The sequence below is a fragment of the Herpailurus yagouaroundi genome, unplaced genomic scaffold (assembly GCF_014898765.1).
Source record: "Herpailurus yagouaroundi ecotype Mexico unplaced genomic scaffold, PumYag 139, whole genome shotgun sequence".
Classification (NCBI taxonomy): domain Eukaryota; kingdom Metazoa; phylum Chordata; class Mammalia; order Carnivora; family Felidae; genus Herpailurus; species Herpailurus yagouaroundi.
The window spans coordinates 32,056,920-32,076,615 of NW_024412394.1; the positions used below are offsets into that span (position 1 = coordinate 32,056,920).

General features: G+C 38.3%; 1 protein-coding gene across 1 annotated transcript in view; it reads right to left on the reverse strand.

Annotated features, from left to right (window-relative positions):
• COL9A1 (collagen type IX alpha 1 chain) overlaps positions 1-19,696 on the reverse strand; it is an 87,455-nt gene that overhangs the window by 21,797 nt on the left and 45,962 nt on the right. Inside the window, exons 21-33 of the mRNA XM_040473873.1 lie at positions 17,078-17,131; positions 15,399-15,452; positions 15,209-15,262; positions 15,020-15,073; positions 14,564-14,617; positions 13,525-13,569; positions 12,471-12,524; positions 12,312-12,365; positions 3,770-3,823; positions 3,073-3,144; positions 2,533-2,568; positions 1,561-1,605; positions 192-224 (exon numbers count right to left, since the gene is read on the reverse strand). Of these exons, the coding sequence (XP_040329807.1) occupies positions 192-224; positions 1,561-1,605; positions 2,533-2,568; positions 3,073-3,144; positions 3,770-3,823; positions 12,312-12,365; positions 12,471-12,524; positions 13,525-13,569; positions 14,564-14,617; positions 15,020-15,073; positions 15,209-15,262; positions 15,399-15,452; positions 17,078-17,131 (663 nt within the window). The remainder of the gene's footprint in view (positions 1-191; positions 225-1,560; positions 1,606-2,532; positions 2,569-3,072; positions 3,145-3,769; positions 3,824-12,311; positions 12,366-12,470; positions 12,525-13,524; positions 13,570-14,563; positions 14,618-15,019; positions 15,074-15,208; positions 15,263-15,398; positions 15,453-17,077; positions 17,132-19,696) is intronic.

The window sequence follows — 19,696 nt, forward strand, 5'->3', positions numbered from 1 at the left end:
TGTTGTGAGGTATTTTTTTTTCCTTTGGATGAATCCATTACTCAAAGAATAAATTTAGACATTAATTTCCTTGAAGGTAAGTCCTTTAAGAATTGAATTTTATAGAGTGATTTCATAAAGCAGAGTATTGCATTTTCTGTAGTTTTATTGATATTTTTATTTTTTATACCATTATTGTTCATTGTACTTACAGATCCCTTTGGCCCAGGTAATCCTATATCTCCCTAAATCAATAAAAAAAAATTGTATTAGAACAATGCATTCACATTTGATAGTCTACTAAAAACATTTCAAAGGTTATTGTGCTGCTGAAATCTACAGAAAACTATGAACAGATGGACCCTGGCACTGCAGAAAAACATTAGATTCAAAATTTGGATTCTAGTACCAGTTCCACTACTTAACTTTGTGACCCTCTGTGAGCTTTATAACCTCCTAGCCTTTGGCTAACCTGTTAAATAACAGGGTTGAATCAGAGCTTTACAAGGCTCCAACTAGATCTAAAATGCTAGGTGTGAGAATTAAAACGTGTAAGTCAAAAGATATCAAACTAGCATGCTATTTCAAAACACAGTAGACATTTAAACCTGATGACTTCATTTTTGAAATTCTAACAGTGTTTTAAAACTTATCCCCAAAAGTCTATCAAACCAAATATGAATGGTTTTATGCTTAAAAAATAAAATTTGGAAATCTCCCACCCCTAATTCTAGATGTGAATTCAGCTCCAGTTTTAGCGCATCAGTTCATCTCCACTACAAAACAGAATGACTTAAAACATCCTCTTAGCCCAAAAAATTAAAAATTTTAACAAAAAATAAAATTAAAATAATCCTTTTTCAAATTTACTTAATAAAGAGCTTTGCCTAATTTAGAAGCTACATTTATATTAGTTCTAAATCCTGATAATCTGAATAAAACATTACTAGAATTTTTTCCTGCACTAAGTGCTCTCTGGAACTATTTTATGAGAAATCTGTTACCACTCCAAAGGACCAAACGTAAGTTTTCACATTAGGTCATGTTAGATTGTGTCAAAACCATAGAGATGAGCCAGCAGATCTAGCAGTTCTTGCAATAAAGATAATTTTTTCTCATTCTTACTGCCTTTCTGGAGATTTAGCAGCAGCATCCTCTGGAGATGGAGGTCACTTCTTTGGAAGGTTTTAGACTACAGAGAATACCTACAGTCACACTTGTGAGCCACAGCTTTGTAACCCTAATAAAATTAATTTTGTTTCCATGATAGGCACTATTCACAGAATTTCTATAGTCCTATAAGAATCACTTGGAATGTCTAGGTGTAAAGCCACAAGAAAATTCACCACCTATAAGAGAATACTTTATTCTCCAAAGGCTTAAGGCCAGGTCTATCAGTTTTGGGGTGTTTCCCCTGTGCTTTACTTGATCTTGGCTGCAGTCTTGGGAAGTCATTAGTTTATGTAAGAAACATTGTAGCCACCATAGAAGTCAGCAAGTGACAGTAGCAAAGAAAAAATATGTTTCTAATACAATTAGAAATCAGTACAGCTCATCATTAACCAGAACAAAATGTCTTACAAGTTCACCCCTTTCTCCTGCTTCTCCTTCTTCACCAGAGGAACCCTAAAAATTAAGATTAAAAGTCACATTTTTGAATTCTCAGTCCCTTGCCTCAGTTTTAACCAGTCAACATGGATAAGCATTCCGAAGTGCCCACAGTGCCCCCTGGATCATGCAGAAATACAAAATGCTCCCAATGGCTTCTCAATCTGTCAGTGGCTAGTCTAAATCAGAAGAAAGCCTAGAGAAAAGATAGAAGGCGAGGCTGAGTTTCTTCTAAACTTAAGGATTAATGATTGTATCCAGCAATTTTAAAATTAGGTATTCCTTGGGGCACCTGGGTGGCTCAGTCGGTAAGTGTCTGACTCTTGGTTTCAGCTCAGGTCTTGTCTTGATCTCATGATTTCATGAGTTCAAGCCCCACATCAGGCTCTGTGCTGACAACATGGAGCCTGCCTGGGATTCTCTCTCCCTAGCTCTCTACCCCTCCCCCACACACTGTCTCTATCTCTCTCAATATAAATAAACTTTAAAAAATAAATTAGTAAATAAAATTAGGTATTCCTTGAAAAAAAGGCTTTCACTGTAGAAAAAGGAACCCACAAAAAGGATTAATTATAATTCATGTTCATAATTTGTTTGTTAAAGTCTTGATACAGAAGAACTCAAAATATGATGATGTGGCTATAGAAGGCTCTATCAGTTACAAGTAAACCAATCCTGTGAATCAGAGCCAGGACACTCTTTTCATAGGAAAGACAATGTGTGGTCTTAGAGGCAGAGCCATCATCAGCTCCAGCTTATTGAAGTAGTAGATAAGGTTACAGACAAAACTAAATTCTAGCTTTCACACACTATGAATGAAGCACATTGAGCAAAACTGCTAGCCTCCATCTTTTTATTCACACCATAAACCAGCCAGTGCCCCCTGCTGGTGAGGTATATTAATATGCATTACTCACTGCATCTCATATTCTTGATTGGACCCACCTGTTCACCCTTTGGACCAGGTTCACCAACTGCTCCCTGTATTGAATAAAATATAATACTTTTTCAGTATTTGGAGATAATTCAACTACATAATTTCAAATGAACCAACTTCCCATATCAGGCTGGCAGACAAGGACACATATGAATGATGTGACAGATGAGGTCTTGCTCCTCTCCTCACAACCTAACAACTGTCAGGTGAGACCTGGAGAAACTGACAGTTGTCCAAAAGCTGAAAACTTGGGGTGTTCTCTGTTCATGCCCACATAAACCTGACTGGTAGGAATGTAAATTTAAAACTAAACAGAAGTATGATTACAACTGAAATTTTTACTTTTCTCAACTTTCATTTTTTCCTTCTGAGAAATTATTATCTTAGACTTCTTTTGCTTCTTGATCCCAACTCTCAATAATTTAGGATGCCTTTCTTGATCACTGTCTATGATCATTGCTATAAAAATCTCCACTGCACCAAACACACAGCTTGGTTTCTCATAGTAAAAATCAAAACATAACGAACTTTTTGGAGGGCTGGCTTACCCTGTCACCTTTCATTCCAGGAAGTCCAGGGGGGCCAGGCAAGCCAGGGAGGCCAGGACTACCCAGAGAACCCTGAAAAACAAACACAGAATCTCCCAAATCAGTGTTACTGCAACACCGCAAGCATGCAAGGCAGACACAACCTCGGGTGTGTTGACTCCTGTCTAAAATAAATGTGCTGTGGTTGGTATAGCTCTGCTCCTCAAATCTGCCTCTCTCCCACAGTCTAAGGAAGAAATAGGCGAGTCCCTCCACCCGCTCTGTCCCACCTCTGAGGTCCTCAGTTCCTGGGTTTGCGCCCCCCCCCCCCCAACAGTGGGCTCTTTCAGTGGAGCCCGTGCAATGGTAGTGCTTCTCTGGCTGTGTAAACAAGCCTACTCAGAGAAGTCAAAGGCAGCATTCACATACTTCTCTTCAATTTCAAGAACAACCAGAGGCCAAATGTAGCACTTCGTGTCTCTCCTCGTTTCAAAATGTATGCTACAATCCACACTGATTCAAACACCCTCTGGGGGTATCCTAGATATAATGTGAAATTCCGCATTTACATTTTCACACATTCACAGCACAGTAGAAATCAAGCAAGGATGATTAAATCACTCTTCGCACATTGTTTTTCTCTCCTTGCTTATTTTTATAAGTTGACCATGTTTTGTATGAAGCGTATAAACTGCTGGAGACTGGAAATACTACTCACCAGTTTACCTGGTGGTCCTGGGGGTCCCACTGGTCCTATTTCACCTCTGCTGCCCTGGAAAAACACAAACATGACTGTCAACTGGACAGTTTGCCAGAATTCAAATGCTTAATTACTATGTCAATAAAATAACATTCTGCTTAGGTTTTTGTTTAAATATAAAAGTCATCAAAGTATTCTCCCCAAGTTCAACATTGTTACATAAAATGCCCACAGCCTCCCCACTTATTCATCCTTCAGTGAATGTGTTAACTGTTCATTGTGATTACAAACCATTAGATAAAAATGATGTCTGATACATCCATGTGAAATGACAATTAGTAATTTTCAGCATCTAAGTCACACTATAACTTATGTTATGGCTATTTGTGTATATGTTTTATCCTCTCATTTAGATTATGTGCCCTTGAGGTATAGGTATATTAATTTTGAATTCTGCAGAATGCCTAAACACAGAGTAAATTTCAGGTCTACGGTACATTGTAATGCAGCGTCTGGTAAAAGATCTTGGACCGCAAAAGAGTGAAAAAAGAGAAACAGGACAGGGATGTTTATCTTTAAGTTACTAATGCAACTTCAAAAAGAGATAATAGAAATTTACAAAGTTTCTGACATACAAAATTCTTTGTTCTACACATTCTTGTTCTAAACATATCTTAAAAGATTAAATAAACTTTGGAAAGTACAATTTATAATGAAAATGCACCAAAACCAACATTTCATTTTCTGAGCCAACTTCAATTTTTTATTTGAAACTCTAAGCCTTTTGAGAAAAGGAGACATGAATTCTTCAATTTCTTTCCCCAAGAACCTCATACAGTTTTATGCAGTCTGATAAACGTTTATTTTGAACACATATTCAACTCAACTGAACACAAGGCTATTGGGTAAATAATCACATTTCCTGGGCAGTATAAATAAAAATGAAAGTAGTCTTTTGACTTCATTTTACTTTAAAATGACACAAAAACTTCATATTAATTTTTGATATTTATATATTTTTTAATGTTTATTTATTTTTGAGAGAGAGAAAGTGCAAGCAGGGGAGGGGCGGGGGGGGTGCAGAGGATGACAGCAGAAAGCCACATTCAGGGCTCAAACTCACCAACCGGGAGATCATGACCTGAGCCAAAGTTGGATGCTTAACCAACTGAGCCACCCACATGCCCCTTTGATATATATAAATGCTTCTGCTAAGATGATCCTGATCTGGCCCATATACCATTCATTTATCTATAATTTGAACTAAGTGTCAAGATCTATCATCATTCTGAATTTCCAGTTTTTTTTTAAAGGATTAAGAAATGTTTGCTAAATTACAGGTCTCTAGCTTGGAGCTCTAATTAAGCGGCAGTCGTTTCAAATGAATTACAGGTGATTTAAATGAAAAGCTCTTAAATACTTTATAAAAAATGTTTATATAAGCAGCTTGTCTAGTATATAAGTTTGTATGGTACATTAGCCCTTAACCCTTATAAGCAGCTTAGAAGCCTGAGGCAGCGTCCTTTGAGGATGGGCACTGGAAAGATGTAAGAAACCAGCCACTGTGATAGATTCTATCCATCTATAAATATAAATATAAGTACAAATATAAATATAAATATAAATATAAATAAAGACTGGATTCCATCCTGTTAATTTAGCCCAGCACTTGAAAGTTCAAGACAGATTTTCTTCAGTATGTCTGTTCTGCTGGCATTTTCAATAATTTCTGAACTGCATCATGATTAAGATCCTAAATGTCATTGGGCTAACATGACTTTAATTCACAGAATAATTAATAATCATCAGTGGGAAAACTAATTAATGATATCAGAAGAGGAAAGCAGTTCTTGACACAAACTCAAGTATTCACTTCTAAATAAGTGAACCATTATGCCAAAATAAAGATGATTGATGTACTTTTTTTCTCTTTCACAAACCAAAGGGCTAAGTTAAAATAGAGGATTGGATAACTTTTCATTTCTTTCTTGTAGGGATTATTTTTCCAGTCAAAGACAAAGATTTTTCTCTGCTGGTATCTTATTTTTTCTGTCTTTCAGGAGCTCTTATTAGTCAATTCGTAAGTGTTTTCCAGCTGCTGGCAGGACCTTGGCAACACATATGAATGGCTCAGAACCCCAGTGTAGACAGTCTGTTCTGCTGAACTTCTACACCCACGAGCCCAGCACACCCAGAGGACTAGAGTAGGACTAGAGGATCAGTAAAATTACAAGCATTTTTCAGCATGTGTTACTCATTTTTATTTCTCTTCCACCCTTTAAATTCTTGGCCATATTATTTTATTTTTTCAGAGATTAATTTTATTTATTTTATTTTGAGAGAAAGAGAGCATGAACACTTAACTGAGCCACACAGGTTGTTGGCCATTTGAAACATAGGTATTTCTATAGAAATCATCTCAAGTTTGACAAAGGTGATGTTTATTTTCACAACAATGACCAAGCAGTTATAAATAAATAGAGTGTTAGGACAAGATTTTCTGATGGCCATTCTTAGGATTTCTATGTATTCTAAAAACATTTTCTAAGTTCTAGAATTTCACCTGTGAGTAAGATGAACATGAGTATTCAAGATATAAATAGTAATCTTTAAAAACATAGATTAAACACATGTTGTAGGGAGCAATTAACCATGACCTTGGAACCACAGGTATGCTAAATACATGTAAACCTCCTGTTTTTCAAAAGCTGTGGTGATTACCATATTCTCAGATAAGGTCAAGGGAGACTGGTAGGAATATGGCTTTTCTGCTCAGTGGCTAATATTTACAAACCCTGTGACAACAAGAGTTCTGATTTGTAACAAAAAAAAATTGTAAGGGACCAGAAAAAAAGGCAGAACCCTACCATTAAAAAAAAATGAGGAACATTAAAAGGCTTTATTTTTCTCTTGGATGCTCAGTGCCACCATATATATCTCCAATATGTTCAGACACATCTGCCAACTCCTCCCTATTTAAGAAGCCAATCAATGCTTTAAAAAAGATGCAGACCCTCTACCAGTGATTCCCAACTATGGCTGTGCATTAGAATCCCCCAAAGAGTGTTTTAGAAATATAGTTCCCTTGGGGTGCCTGGGTGGCTTAGTCGGTCGAGTGTCTGACTCTTGATTTCGGCTCAGTTCATGATCTAACAATTCATGGGATTGAGCCCTGCATCAGGCTCTGCACTGATAGCATAGAGCCTGCTTGGGATTCTCTCTCTCCCTCTCTCTGTCTGTCTGTCTCTCTCTCTCTCTCTCTCTCTCTCTCTCTCTCCATCTCTCTCTGCCCCTCCCCCATGCTCACATACACGCTCTCTCTCTTTCTCTCTTAAACTAAATAAACACTAAAAGAACTATATTTCACCAGACATCTTCCACCACTCCATCTCCCTGCTCCTCCTTCTGCTTCCCTCCTCCTTGCTCCCATATATTCTTATTTTGTAGTTCTGAGGTAAGACCCAAGAATCTGTGTGGATTCATGTCATATTTGTCTTCACCAGCTTTACGTAAACTTTTGTTAAATGCTCATTATGAAAATTCCATAAACACCAAAATTTTAAATTTGCTAAATATGCCTTGGACCATTAGAATCTGGCAAGCTAACTTCAAATGAAAACCATCCTGCAGAGCCTTGACTAGAGCTGGCAAGGTACTGGAGATGAGGCCACAGGCACTGAGCCCCACTGCCAGTCCTGGCCCTGCTGTGCATCAGCCGCCAGTCCTGGCCCTGCTGTGCATCAGCCAACTCCAGGCCCGTAACTTCACCTCTCTGTGCCTCAGTTTCCTTACCTATGAAGTGGGGATAAAAGCGGTACCTATCTCATAGGGTTTTTGAGAGGATTGAATAGATACATAAAGCACTTAGAACAGTGTCTGGCTCATAGAAAGCACTGTAAACATTGGTTACTGTTTTTATCCAAGATTTTACCCAAGGCCTAAAGAAATCAGTCAAAATTATGTTTTTTAATCAAACGTTTAATTAAATTGTTCTTTGCGTTTCAAATCTCCCATTTCTTTGAGTTGTAAAAATTGCTCTTGGAAAAAAAAAAAAAGTCTGCAATCTTCGTTTCTCTAGTTTCTATCAAGACCATTAACCACCGAGAAGGTACCTTCTTTATAAATAAATACTGGGAGCTGTTTTGTAAAACTAATTTCAATAAATACAGACAAATTATTCCACTTGGAACTCTCCCTTTTAAAATAGAGCTACGAGACTTTTAAAATATCATGGAAAAATCTATTTCATTATACTGATGTTATCATACTTATTTTGCAAAAAAAAAAAATTTTGGATTTTATTCCATTGTCCTCTAGATTGTGATGGTGGTTGCATTTGCCTGATTACCGAAAATGCTAACTAGATGAAGAATGAACATTATTCTTAGTACTATGCTAATTTTGGAAGTGAGAAATTATAAATCATTATACTTAGTCTGGAGTATATACTTAAGTGCCTCTCTCTGGGAAAAAGGATGCTGATTAACCCAGAAGATCAATTATGATTTCTACAGATTGTTGCTTTTACAAAACCATTTTCATATTAATATTAGAAGATGATATTAGTCCTAGTGCAATGGTAATTTTTAGGTTTGCCACAAAGATATTTTAAAAATCTATTCAACTTTACAGCATTGTATAGTTTTATTTCTCTCTGGTGTAGGTTTAAATACTCTTGCACACATGGAGGCAGATTAAAATCTATAACCACCACAGCTGCTTCACAAATTATTGACAGGGATAATATTCCATGGCCTGGGTGGCACAGGAAGGCAGTTTCGACCATTCGACAACATACCATATGGGGACCTCTGTGCCCAGAGCTGTTGACGATAGGTGGGGGTAGAACTTCAAGAGAAATGAGAGAGGCTTCTGTACTCCAGGAGTGTATAATCTTCAGAAAACTGGAAGCAGATCAGCATGGCGCTCGCTCATCCCAGTCAGAATCATGAGAGCAGAGCAAACACAACTCTCTCAACAAAAGCCCTGGCAAGTTCTGGGAATCCTGAAAGACGGAAATGGACCAGGAGCCACTGGATCCGAGGCCCCAGCCATAAGCCTGCTGTAAACCAGGAGTCACCCAGATCCAAGTGAAAAGCAGTAGAGTGTGACTGAGAAAGCCAGAAGCATGATCCAAGTGGTAAAGATATGTGCTCATATGTCATCACTGGCGGTGACAAAAAAACCTCCCATATATCTTGCTGTGGCATTGGCTAAAGCTGTTAGAACAATGGTTTGGAAAGGGGAACACCACTTAATTTCAAAGACATGCTCCAATTAGCCTAGTCCATTAGTAGGACACATTAGAAATAGGTTTTCATTCCTTCTACTCAGCTTTTCAATTTGACATTTTCAGGAAAAACTGCTAAAACTTGTGAGGAATAGTTGAAAATGTGTGAACCTTTATCTATGAAACTAAATTTAATGATGTAAAATGAAAGAATAAATGTATCCTAACTAAGTAGATTTGATGTTAAAACTCTGCTCCAGAACTCTAATACTTAGAACCTCTTGTGACACTTTTCTATAAAATTTATAGTAGGTGAGAAGTCAGTTATTACCAACATAAGCAGCATAGCAAGATTTATTATACCTCCAATTCAGTTCATTTTAAGAAATATTTATTAAGCACCACCTTGCGACAGGCCCTGAGTAAAGAGATGTAGGGACCAAAAAGGCGGATCACAGGTGTCCCTGCATCCCCGCTGTTTCCACAGCAAGGGGCAAAAAGGGAGGCACACCATAAGAGACTCTTAAATGCAGAGAACAAACTGAGGGTTGCTGGAAGGCAGGTGGGTGGGGGAGGGCAAAATAGGTGATGGGCATTAGGGAGGACACTTGTTGGGATGAGCACTGGGTTCATATGTAAGTGATGAATCACTAAATTCTATTCCTGAAACCATTATTACACTATAGGTTAACTAACTTGGATTTAAATAAAATCTAAAACAATAAATAAAATTAATTAATTTAAAAAAGTTTTCAGGGGCCCAGGCTTGTAGGGTTCAGAATAAGGAGAGAGCACTTCTATCTGGAGGATGGGACATAATCAGAGATGGTTTCATTGTACAATTAACATTTTAATCACATCTAAGAAGACACATGGGACATTGAGAAGAAAGCCATCTAAGTGCAGAGCATAAGAAAAGAAGGGCAGGCTGAGAAGTACAGAGACTATTTGGAAATTAGCATGGAGTCCAGCTTGACTTGAACACAGGCTGGCTCTGAGCAAGGCAGAAGTGGAACATAAAACTAGAGGGTAAACCAACAGTTTAAGATTTGGTACTTTCTTTAATTGCCAGTGGAGATCCATGGAAGATTTGTAAATAAAGAAGAGAAGTGATGACAGAAGGCATACTTCAAAAAGACCAGGATGGCAGTCTGCACAGCTGGGGTCACAGCCAGTCCCCAGGCCTCTGAAATGGTGCCTGATACTTTTGTGTGTCACCATGGCCATGGGAACACTACTGGAGTTCTAGGGTAAGGTCCTGGGGAACACAGAATTATCCCAACCAAGATGATGCCAAGAGTACCTTGTTGGGAAACACTGGTAGAGGAAGGATAGACAAGCTGGGGAGGCAAATCAGGAGACAACGGATAATCCAAGCAGCAGCTAATGATCTGAGCCAGGACAGTGGAAGTCGGCTTAGAAAAGAAGAGTCAAATGTAAGAGACCTTCAAAAGGAGGTGGTAGAATCAGCGGGTCCTACTAGAGATAGGAATCATGACCGAAGAAAAACACCAAAGCTTTGAGCTGCAATGAGAACCTAGACATTTACAGAAACGCAAAAATCAAAACCTGAATCAGGTTGAAACATAGGCAGAACAGATATAGGCCTAACAGATCTGCCTGCCCTCACATAAAAGAAGTAAACACTCCCACCCCATCTCCTTCCGCAGTTCTGCCTCTGGTTCTCAATATATCCCATGGCACTTAACTGATGATGGGCCAAGCCCTCTCTACTGTGTCACATTTTGTGCTTCAGTGTGTGGTCCTCACACACAGCAGGTGCTCCTTCACCTTTACTGTTTTCTGCTCTACAAAGTGAACACTAGACTTAATAGCCAACATTCTCAAAGTTTCAGTGCCCCTTTCCCACACTGTTAAATCTTTCTGGACCAGTCACGGAGAATCTTCATTGTTTTAGGAATGTGATCTAGCTACAAACTCATTGCTTTGGCAGTCAATTTAAGGAAAGTATTTTAATTAGAAATGTGCAGGCTTCAAGCAAGAGAGAAGAAAAGGATAAGTGAGCAGCGAGGGAGCAAGGAGCATAATGAGGGGCAATAGCTAGTTTCTTTGGCTGCAGAGAAACTTTTGGAAACCACCTGGTAGAGGTCAGTTGACAAACATCCATGAGAAATGGAAAAATTCCCCTCTCATGTCACAAGACACCTGGAATATTTCACTTCCCTCAAACATGAAAATCCTCATTCAGCATGCTCATGAAATGCTTTAAAAGAAGTAACAACAATATTTAGAAATAATTCTGTGTTCTCACTTGGAATTCTTTTTGATACTCAGCAGATTTTGAAAACAAGAACTTTATACTGAAGGCCAGAGAGAATTTTTTAAAGTTCACATTAACGTTTAATTTCCTAATCAGTTTCTCTCTAAGGGTTAAAGGGAAAATCTACGTTGCTGTATTTGATGCAAAATAGGCACATTTACAAACTCACACTAAAAAATGTCTGGCAGTTTCTCAAAAACCTAAACATAGTTCTCACATGACCTAGAAATTCTACTTCTCGGTATTGTACTCAAGAGAAAAACATGGACCACACAAAAACTCATAGAAAAATTTTCATAGTAGCATCATTCATAATGGCCAAAAAACAGAAATAACCCAAATGTCCATCAGTGGATGAAAGAATGAATGAAATTTGGTATATCCATGCAACTGAAATTATTCACCAATAAAAAGGAATGAAGTACGGATACATGCTACAGCATAGCTAAGACTTGAAACATGTTGAAAGAAGCCAATCACTGAAAAACCCACATAATTATATGATACCATTTATATGATATTTTCAGAACAGGTAAATGTACAGAGACAGAAAGTGGATTCGTGGTTGAGTAGGGCTGAGAAGATTGGGAGGAAGTGTTGAGTGACTGCAAGTGGACACAGAGTTTCTTTTTTGGATGACGAAAATGTTGAAAATGGACTGTGGTAATGGTTGCATAATTCCACAGATATGCTAAAAATCAATAAATTGTATACTTTAAATGGGTGGATTATATAGTACATGAATTATGTCTCAGTACCATTGTTCTTTAACCACACTAAAATATTTCCCTCAACATGAGATGAGAGCAAAAAGGGTCATCATGCTTTTTAAACATATTTTAAACATTTTTAAAGTTTTATTTCCACTTTCTGAATTTAAAAAAAGCATGTGTATACATAAATAGCATTCCCATTCCATTGTCTCTCTCGGCTAGGACATGCTCAAACACCAGAAGGCATTCATGGATAAATGAACAAATGATTGGAAGAACACCCAGCAAAACCCTGAGAAGGCACCTTGGAAGGTTCTACAGAAAAGGAGTACTCACAGGAAGCCCTCGGGGTCCTCGGGGTCCCACTTCTCCTGGAGGCCCCTGTTGGCCCTATTATGAGGAAGGCAAGGAAAGAAAAAGTTAACACTCCCTAATTCTTTGCTCACTGATTGCAACAGGTTATAATATAAGGAAAGGTAACTCATGGCATCTTACCGGTTTACCTGAATTCCCCAATTGACCAGGCTTCCCTGGAGCACCTGTGTTACCCTAAAGGTAAAGAGCAACATTCAGAGTAATTCAGACAGCAAGTAAGCATATCATCAACCTGTCTAGGCCAGACCAGGCATTTCTGACACCTAAATAGCATTAATTTCCCAATTTCACATTGCGAATTTGGGAAGATGTAGAATCTCTTTCTTAGTGGATACATTAAAAAGTTTTTCAGATTCAGGATAATGTTCTGTTATTCCCACAAGTATAGTAAAGGTGTCAAAAAGTCCAAAAGTGAAGGTCAATGTCAAAAAAATGAAGGTCATTAGCCAGACAAGAATATGAGAAAAGTTTTCTTTCTTCACAGTATTAATTATATGTGTCTTTCCTTTACCACTTCTGTCTCCAATACCTTTCTTTGAGCCCTTTTACCTGACACTGACACTATTAAAATTAAAAAGAATCCTGTGAACATGAGGAGTAAGAGGATGTGCTGTTGAGAAAAACCCTGCCAGCAAGCTCCAGGGAAAGCACATGTCTGGGATGTCATCTGCACCATCAGTCTCTCACAGTCTACTTATTAGGGAACATCTCTGCTCTTTAAAGATGCTGTGGACCCCTATAATTAGAGAGCTGTAGCCATATAACCTGGTAGTGACCAAATTCTACATTATTCACATTTTATCTATTTTATTCAAAGCTATGTCTTCTCCCTTTAATTTTTCTTTCACCTGTTGTTTTTAATTGTGACATAATTTCTATGGCTTAGTAACAATTTCCTTATTTTAAGTGCTAAAGAACAGTAACACTTTCTCTGTTTTCTACTGGCAAAGGATGACACTTTCAGGAAGGAAGTCTAATCAGCAACACTTTGTCAAAGTATTCTGTTTGCAGCTAGGAAAGAGAATAGCATTTGAAGCCATAAAGCCTTTTTCATTTCTCCTTAGAGTCAAAAATAAAAGTCAGGCTGGAAATACTAAAAATGATAAATAAAACACACTAACGAAAGAATAAAGAAATAGAGAAAAGTACTAATTAAAAAGGTTTAATCTTTTACCTTTTCACCAGCAACACCCTTTGCTCCAGGGATCCCAGGTACACCCTGAAAGAGCGCATACAGAACACGGGTTGAATCACTTCACCTGAGAATCTGCAGGTGCCGTGCTCACTTCATGCCGAGGGGCCAAGGGGATCGTGACAACAGCAAAGCTTTAATGTGAGGGAGCTTCTCCCTAGTTCCCAAATTCTGAACAGTTTAGAAGGAATTGCTTCACTGTATCTGGCTTGTTAAATCTGAACACCCTTAGGCAAATCCTGCCTCTAAACTAAAGTTATTTTTCAAGCATGAATTTCCAAATTATAATCCAGTACTATCTTCAGGTCAATGGGAGCTTCTACTACCAGCATGATTTGAGGTACAGAATAACAAAACAAGGACCTACCTACTGAATCGCTAACGCTTAAGTAGGAAAAAAAATGGCAGGAGAATGCTGGCTCTAACTAAAATTTGGTACTATTGGGAGTCCTAATGTTCTCTCACTGGTTATTTTGAAATGTCAGACAGATATCATAATAAATTGTGGCCAGTCCTCAAATCACCAAGTATCCCTTTGTAACCTTGAAACATGTGTCTCCAAGAATACATCTGTATAATCCACATTAGCCTCCAGCCACATCAATGCAGGGAAACACCAATTTGAATAATTCAAAATACCACACATCAAAAAAAAATGGTATCTTATATCTCACATTGTCCTATGAACATACTCTCAACCCTCTTATGGCTCAACTCTGCTAACAAGAACTTCAGAACTAGTTAAAAGTAGGAGGAAGTATATGACCCTGGCCCATAGCTCAGGGTTAGTGAAATAAGACAAATTGAGTGAACTAAAGATAGAAGATAAAATTGAAGCTTAGTATAGTTATTAGAGAAATAGCTAGTTATTCAGAAAAAAGTAGAAAATGTAAAACTGTAAAAATATAAAATTAAAGTATCATATATGTTCCCCAGAACTTATCAAATTATTTCTCCCTAAAATTCATATTTTCAAAATATGTACCCAAACGAATAAACATTTAAAGACTCAAATACTTACAGGTAACCCTTGCAATCCTGCATCACCAGGAGGCCCAGGTTTCCCTGGTTCACCCTGAAAAAAGAAGTTTGTATGCATCATTGGACTTGTATGAACTGCTTAATTTCTTTCAAGAAAGGAAAGGACACAGACCTTCTAAGTAGAAGGATAATCTCTACATCTGACCTTACATGCACTTTTATAATATGATCCAGTTCAGGGAGGGGGGAGGAGGACGATGGACTTAGGACATAAATTTAATCAAAATGCACAGTTTCTTTCAGCGACTTTCATTAACAGGGCAATTTTACTGAGTTCCTAAAACCAAGTAAAGAAACATACTATTCTAATAGTATTTTCAGTTGACACTTGATTTAAAAATTAAAAGGAGGAGAAAAGCCAAAGCCAGCTAAATACATTCCCCAGTAATGTAGTAATGGAAATGCTGTGCTTGGTTGGCCAGGGCCACACAGCTACCTTTGTTCCAGGCATTCCAGGTATCCCATCACGGCCATCCACACCTGGCAAGCCCTACAGACACACAAAGAAACAGACTGTCTCTCAGAAATAGTCACAGCCTTCTTCCCTTCATTATTTTCTAAAGTTTTATTAGAAGTTAATAATCACTTTGAAAAATGTGCTTGATAACTGTGGCTCAGGACATACCGTGTCTCCTTTGGACCCAGGGACACCAGGAATTCCTCTAGAACCTTGAGGTCCCTGCAGGGAAGAAAGGCAAGGATAGACAAGACATGCTCATTTATCACAATACTTAGGACACATCAAAGAGGTAAGCAGAATCAGAGGACACCAAAAAGCACCATGTTTACAGTGATTAACACTAATTTGAACTCACTCTATCTCCCTTGGGACCTGTTTCTCCTGGAGGTCCTCGCTGTCCTTGATCACCCTGTATGAAAATAAAATGTTGTTAATACAAGCAGAAGTCACTTATTGATAGACTTTTGAAATTATAAAACTCCATCCATATTACCTTACTACTGTTCTTTCAAACTTTGCTCTGACTTGGATGCCTAGCTCAAGAAATCTTTTTTATTTTTTATAATTTTTTTAATGTTTATTTGAGAAAGAGACAGTGTGAGCCAGGGAGGGATGGGGGTGGAGGGGGGGATACAGAGTCTAAAACAGGCTCCAGGCTCTGAGCTGTCAGCACACAGCCTGATGCGAGGTTCAAACTCACGTACCATGAGATCATGACCTGAGCCGAAGTCGGACACTTAAACAACTGAGCCACTCAGGCGCCCCTCGAGAAGTCTTTTTATAAAATTACATTGTCTTAAAAATTTATATTGCCATGGGGATAACTGAGACTTACGTGTCTTTTGATTTCATTTTAAATGCATAAAGCTGCTGTGTTCTTTGGATGTATAGGTATAATAAAATTAAGATCCATGCTGCAGATAACTTTGACATCAGTAACTATGTCTACATATCAGCTAAACGCATTGACTATCTTGCTGAGTTGAGGTTTGGATCAGTTGCCAATCTTGTCTCCATATTATTTCATTCTCCAGGCAATGATAGGGGTTCCTGTCAAAATTATCTGGCTAATGTTGATTTATGGTATAGGCGGTAATAGAGGATGTGTCTTCCTAAAATAAAGCTTTTGTTGAATTGCATAACCACTCTACAATCTCAAATGGCTTCCTATTGCTACTATATCAGTTCAAACTGCTAAGATTGGCATTAAAAGCACTCCATAATATGATCCTACCTCATCTATTCAATTTCATCTTCTCAGTAGAAACTTCCAATGCCAGACAGTAACAGCCCCTATGACAACACATACCCCCATCACCACCAACAGTGTTCTTTCTCACCTGTACTCTGCTGCCCATCCCCCCCAGAATGGCTTTCCAGGTCAACCTGCCTCTAAGATCCTCTTGCATGGATTACCTCCACCACATATTCTAGTGCTTGATCTTATAATGTACAACATAGTTACATTCTGTCTTTCCCACTGGGCCATAGGAGTTTGATAGTTGGAGATTCTATTTTAATTATACCTTCTCTACTTTTTCTGTGATCAAAGTGGTTATTAATAGACGGCTTTGTATTTATTTCTAGAAAAGGTGTGAGGGAGCCCGTAATAATGACACATGTGCATGTGACAGTCAAAATATAGAATAATGAGGTCAGAAATCATAGAAAAGGAAAAGAATTATCCAAGCAACTGAAATATAGTAACAGATGGTTACTGTGACTCTAAGCATCCTGGCAACCAACACAAAAGGAAAACACAACAAATGTAAAAACTCAACATTTTGACTTCACCTATAAGAAAAACAAAAATCCATACCAAGTCAAAAGAACATTCTCTTTGTCCAAGAAAGTGATGCTCATCATGATTAAAATTTGTTTAAATAAATATAAAAACTATTGCCCATTTTACTACTTTAATTATTCACATGTGGAAGACATGCGTGCACATGCACACACACACAGAGCAAATAATCTTTCCTGATCATTGCTAAAGAATCTGTCATTGGGTCTTGTAAAAGGAAAACTACTTACAGGTGCACCAGGGAGACCTTGAGGCCCAGGTTCTCCATCTAAGCCCCGAGCACCCTACAAAAAAAAAAAAAAAAAAAAAGACAAAGAAATGAAATTAAGATCAGCCATTTAAATGTTTATTTATTTATTTTGAGAGAGAGAGAGAGAGAGAGAGAGAGAGAGAGAGAGAGAGAGCAGGGGGAGAGAGAGAATCCCAAGTAGGCTCCACACTGTCAACGCAGGGCTCAATCCCACTAACTATGAGATCATGACCTGAGCTGAAAATCAAGTCAGACACTTAGCGGACTGAGCCACCCAGGCACCTCAAGATTACTCATTTATGTTAAAGGGCACATCAGTCTTTCTACAGAACTTTAATAGCCAGATAAAAAAGGAGGTTTTGTGTTTGCAACATATACTGTATTCATCGGTGAACTCCAGGGATTTTTTTTTTAATGTTTATTTATTTTTGAGAGAGAGACAGAAACAGAGTGCCAGCGGGGAGGGGCAGAGAGAGAGGGTGACAGAGAATCCAAAGCAGGCTCCAGGCTCTGAGTTGTCAGCACAGAGCCCAATGCAGGGCTTGAAGCCACAGACTGTGAGATCATGACCTCGCGTGACTGCTTTATCAACTGAGCCACCCAGGCACCCGTGGTGAGTGTTTAATCAGACACCTCAGATATGAAAACACTTAGTTTGCATCTTCTCATCCCACCCAAAGTACTTATGGCCAGTCTTTGATACCACTTTGGATATTTTAAGTTAACACTGTATCCATTCTTGATTGATGACATGAACTGAAAACACTGGTACCTGTTTAGAGAACTTGACAAACCTATTGAAGAGGTTTGGTACTCACCCTGCAGGCCTCTCAGGATTCTGATGGGAATTTGTTAGCGGTGAAGACCAAGGAGCCACCCAAAGAATAGCTGGCATGGACTCTGCTGCTGCTGCAGCTGTGGGTGGGATTCTGTGACACTGGATTTCCACCAAGATCCAGAATCAGAAGTCCAGCCATGCGGTTTAGAAGAACGAATTGTAATAAGGATTTGAGGATGCCCTCTTCCATCCTGGATGGACATTAGGTTCGGTTTATATGAAATAATTCATTTACTTCCTTCACAACAAACACCCTACCAAGTGACGGTGGCATAAAAACTACACAGCTTTGGAAATGTAATTGTCTTGAAATCAATTCTGACTTGGTTATATTGTACGTGTCTCCTTCTTGTTTAATTATAAGAATCAAACTGTGATTTTAAAACAAAAGGGGGGGGGCGGTTAGTGCTTTCTGCATAGGCTACATGATAAAATACAACCCTCTTTAAATCTTTTTCTCATCTGCTAAGTGAATGAGAAGGCAGAAGGGCCACTGGAGTCCACAGGCCATCTCCTAATGAAAAGGGTTGAGGTAAGGAGATGATAAAATAAATAGAAAACAGTCCAAAGAGTATTGCATGGATGTCAGCCCAAGAAAACCAGGTGGACAGCGTCTGTAGTATTAAGAGTCAGAAAACCTTTGATAGAAGGTTCAGAAAAGAGAGAATCAAATAAAGGACACAACCGAAGCAGAGGCACCACAGAGCCTTGAAATTCTTTGATCCCTAAAAACTAGAACAGAGCAGAAAGCAGTCTACGTTCACCAGGGAAGGAGAGATTTGGAAGACCCGAAAAAGACCTTGAATTCATCATTCACCCTGCGTGGTGAGAGCGGAGCCCGGCCTTTGCATTATAGAAATGGCTGTGATGCGCTCACTCTCTCTCTTATTGCTGTTCAGCACAAGCTGAGACCCAAAATGCTGTTACTAGGCAACCACACCAGGGGTCTGAGTTCATGAGAAGAGCTTGCTTTTTTTTTTTTTTTATGGAAAGCAATTTGACAGAACTCAGAGGAAATGAGAAATTTTGAAGAATGCCAAGTAAAAAACATGCCTCAAATAAAGAGCATATCAAGAACAGTAATTGGTTTCAAAGTGTGGGGTCACATATTTTAGATGATTTAAACCCAGAAAAAGCGAAGGCCTAGGTATCAGCAACTTCAAAACAAATGGGATGTATTACTTAATAACAGAAGAGATACACACAGAATGTTACTTAAGGTAACATGAATATAGAAATATGAAATATGTTTTTTAAAATACAGTGTTTTTAGAAAAGAAATATTCTAGAGGAAATGGAAGAGTAAAACAGGCAGAATGAGAATACCCAAAAGGGACAGCAAGGCTGAAAAAAAAAAGAGTCACAAAATAATTCCTTCAATTTCCAAAAATATGCATTTCTTTTAAAAAATTTAGTTTTATTTTTTTGAGCACCTACAATGTGCAAGTTAGTCCCACTTAGCAGTTAATAAAAGTCCTGTGCTTCTGTGTGAAATGACACAAATTAGCTCTAGAGGTTCTAAAGAGAAAGAGGTGAGGGTCAGAAGTGGTGGTAGGCAAAGTGCTTTTCTTTTTCCAAGCCCACAAAGTGGCTTTTCTAACATACTCTGTAAGTAGTAACCATTTTCTGAAAATCTGATAGAGAAGGTAGACACACCCCTACACACACTCACATACACACACAGTGAGAAAGACATTTCTGAACACAGCATGAATGTTCAAGTTTCCATTGTTTTCATTCACGATACTCAGCCAAGCCCTC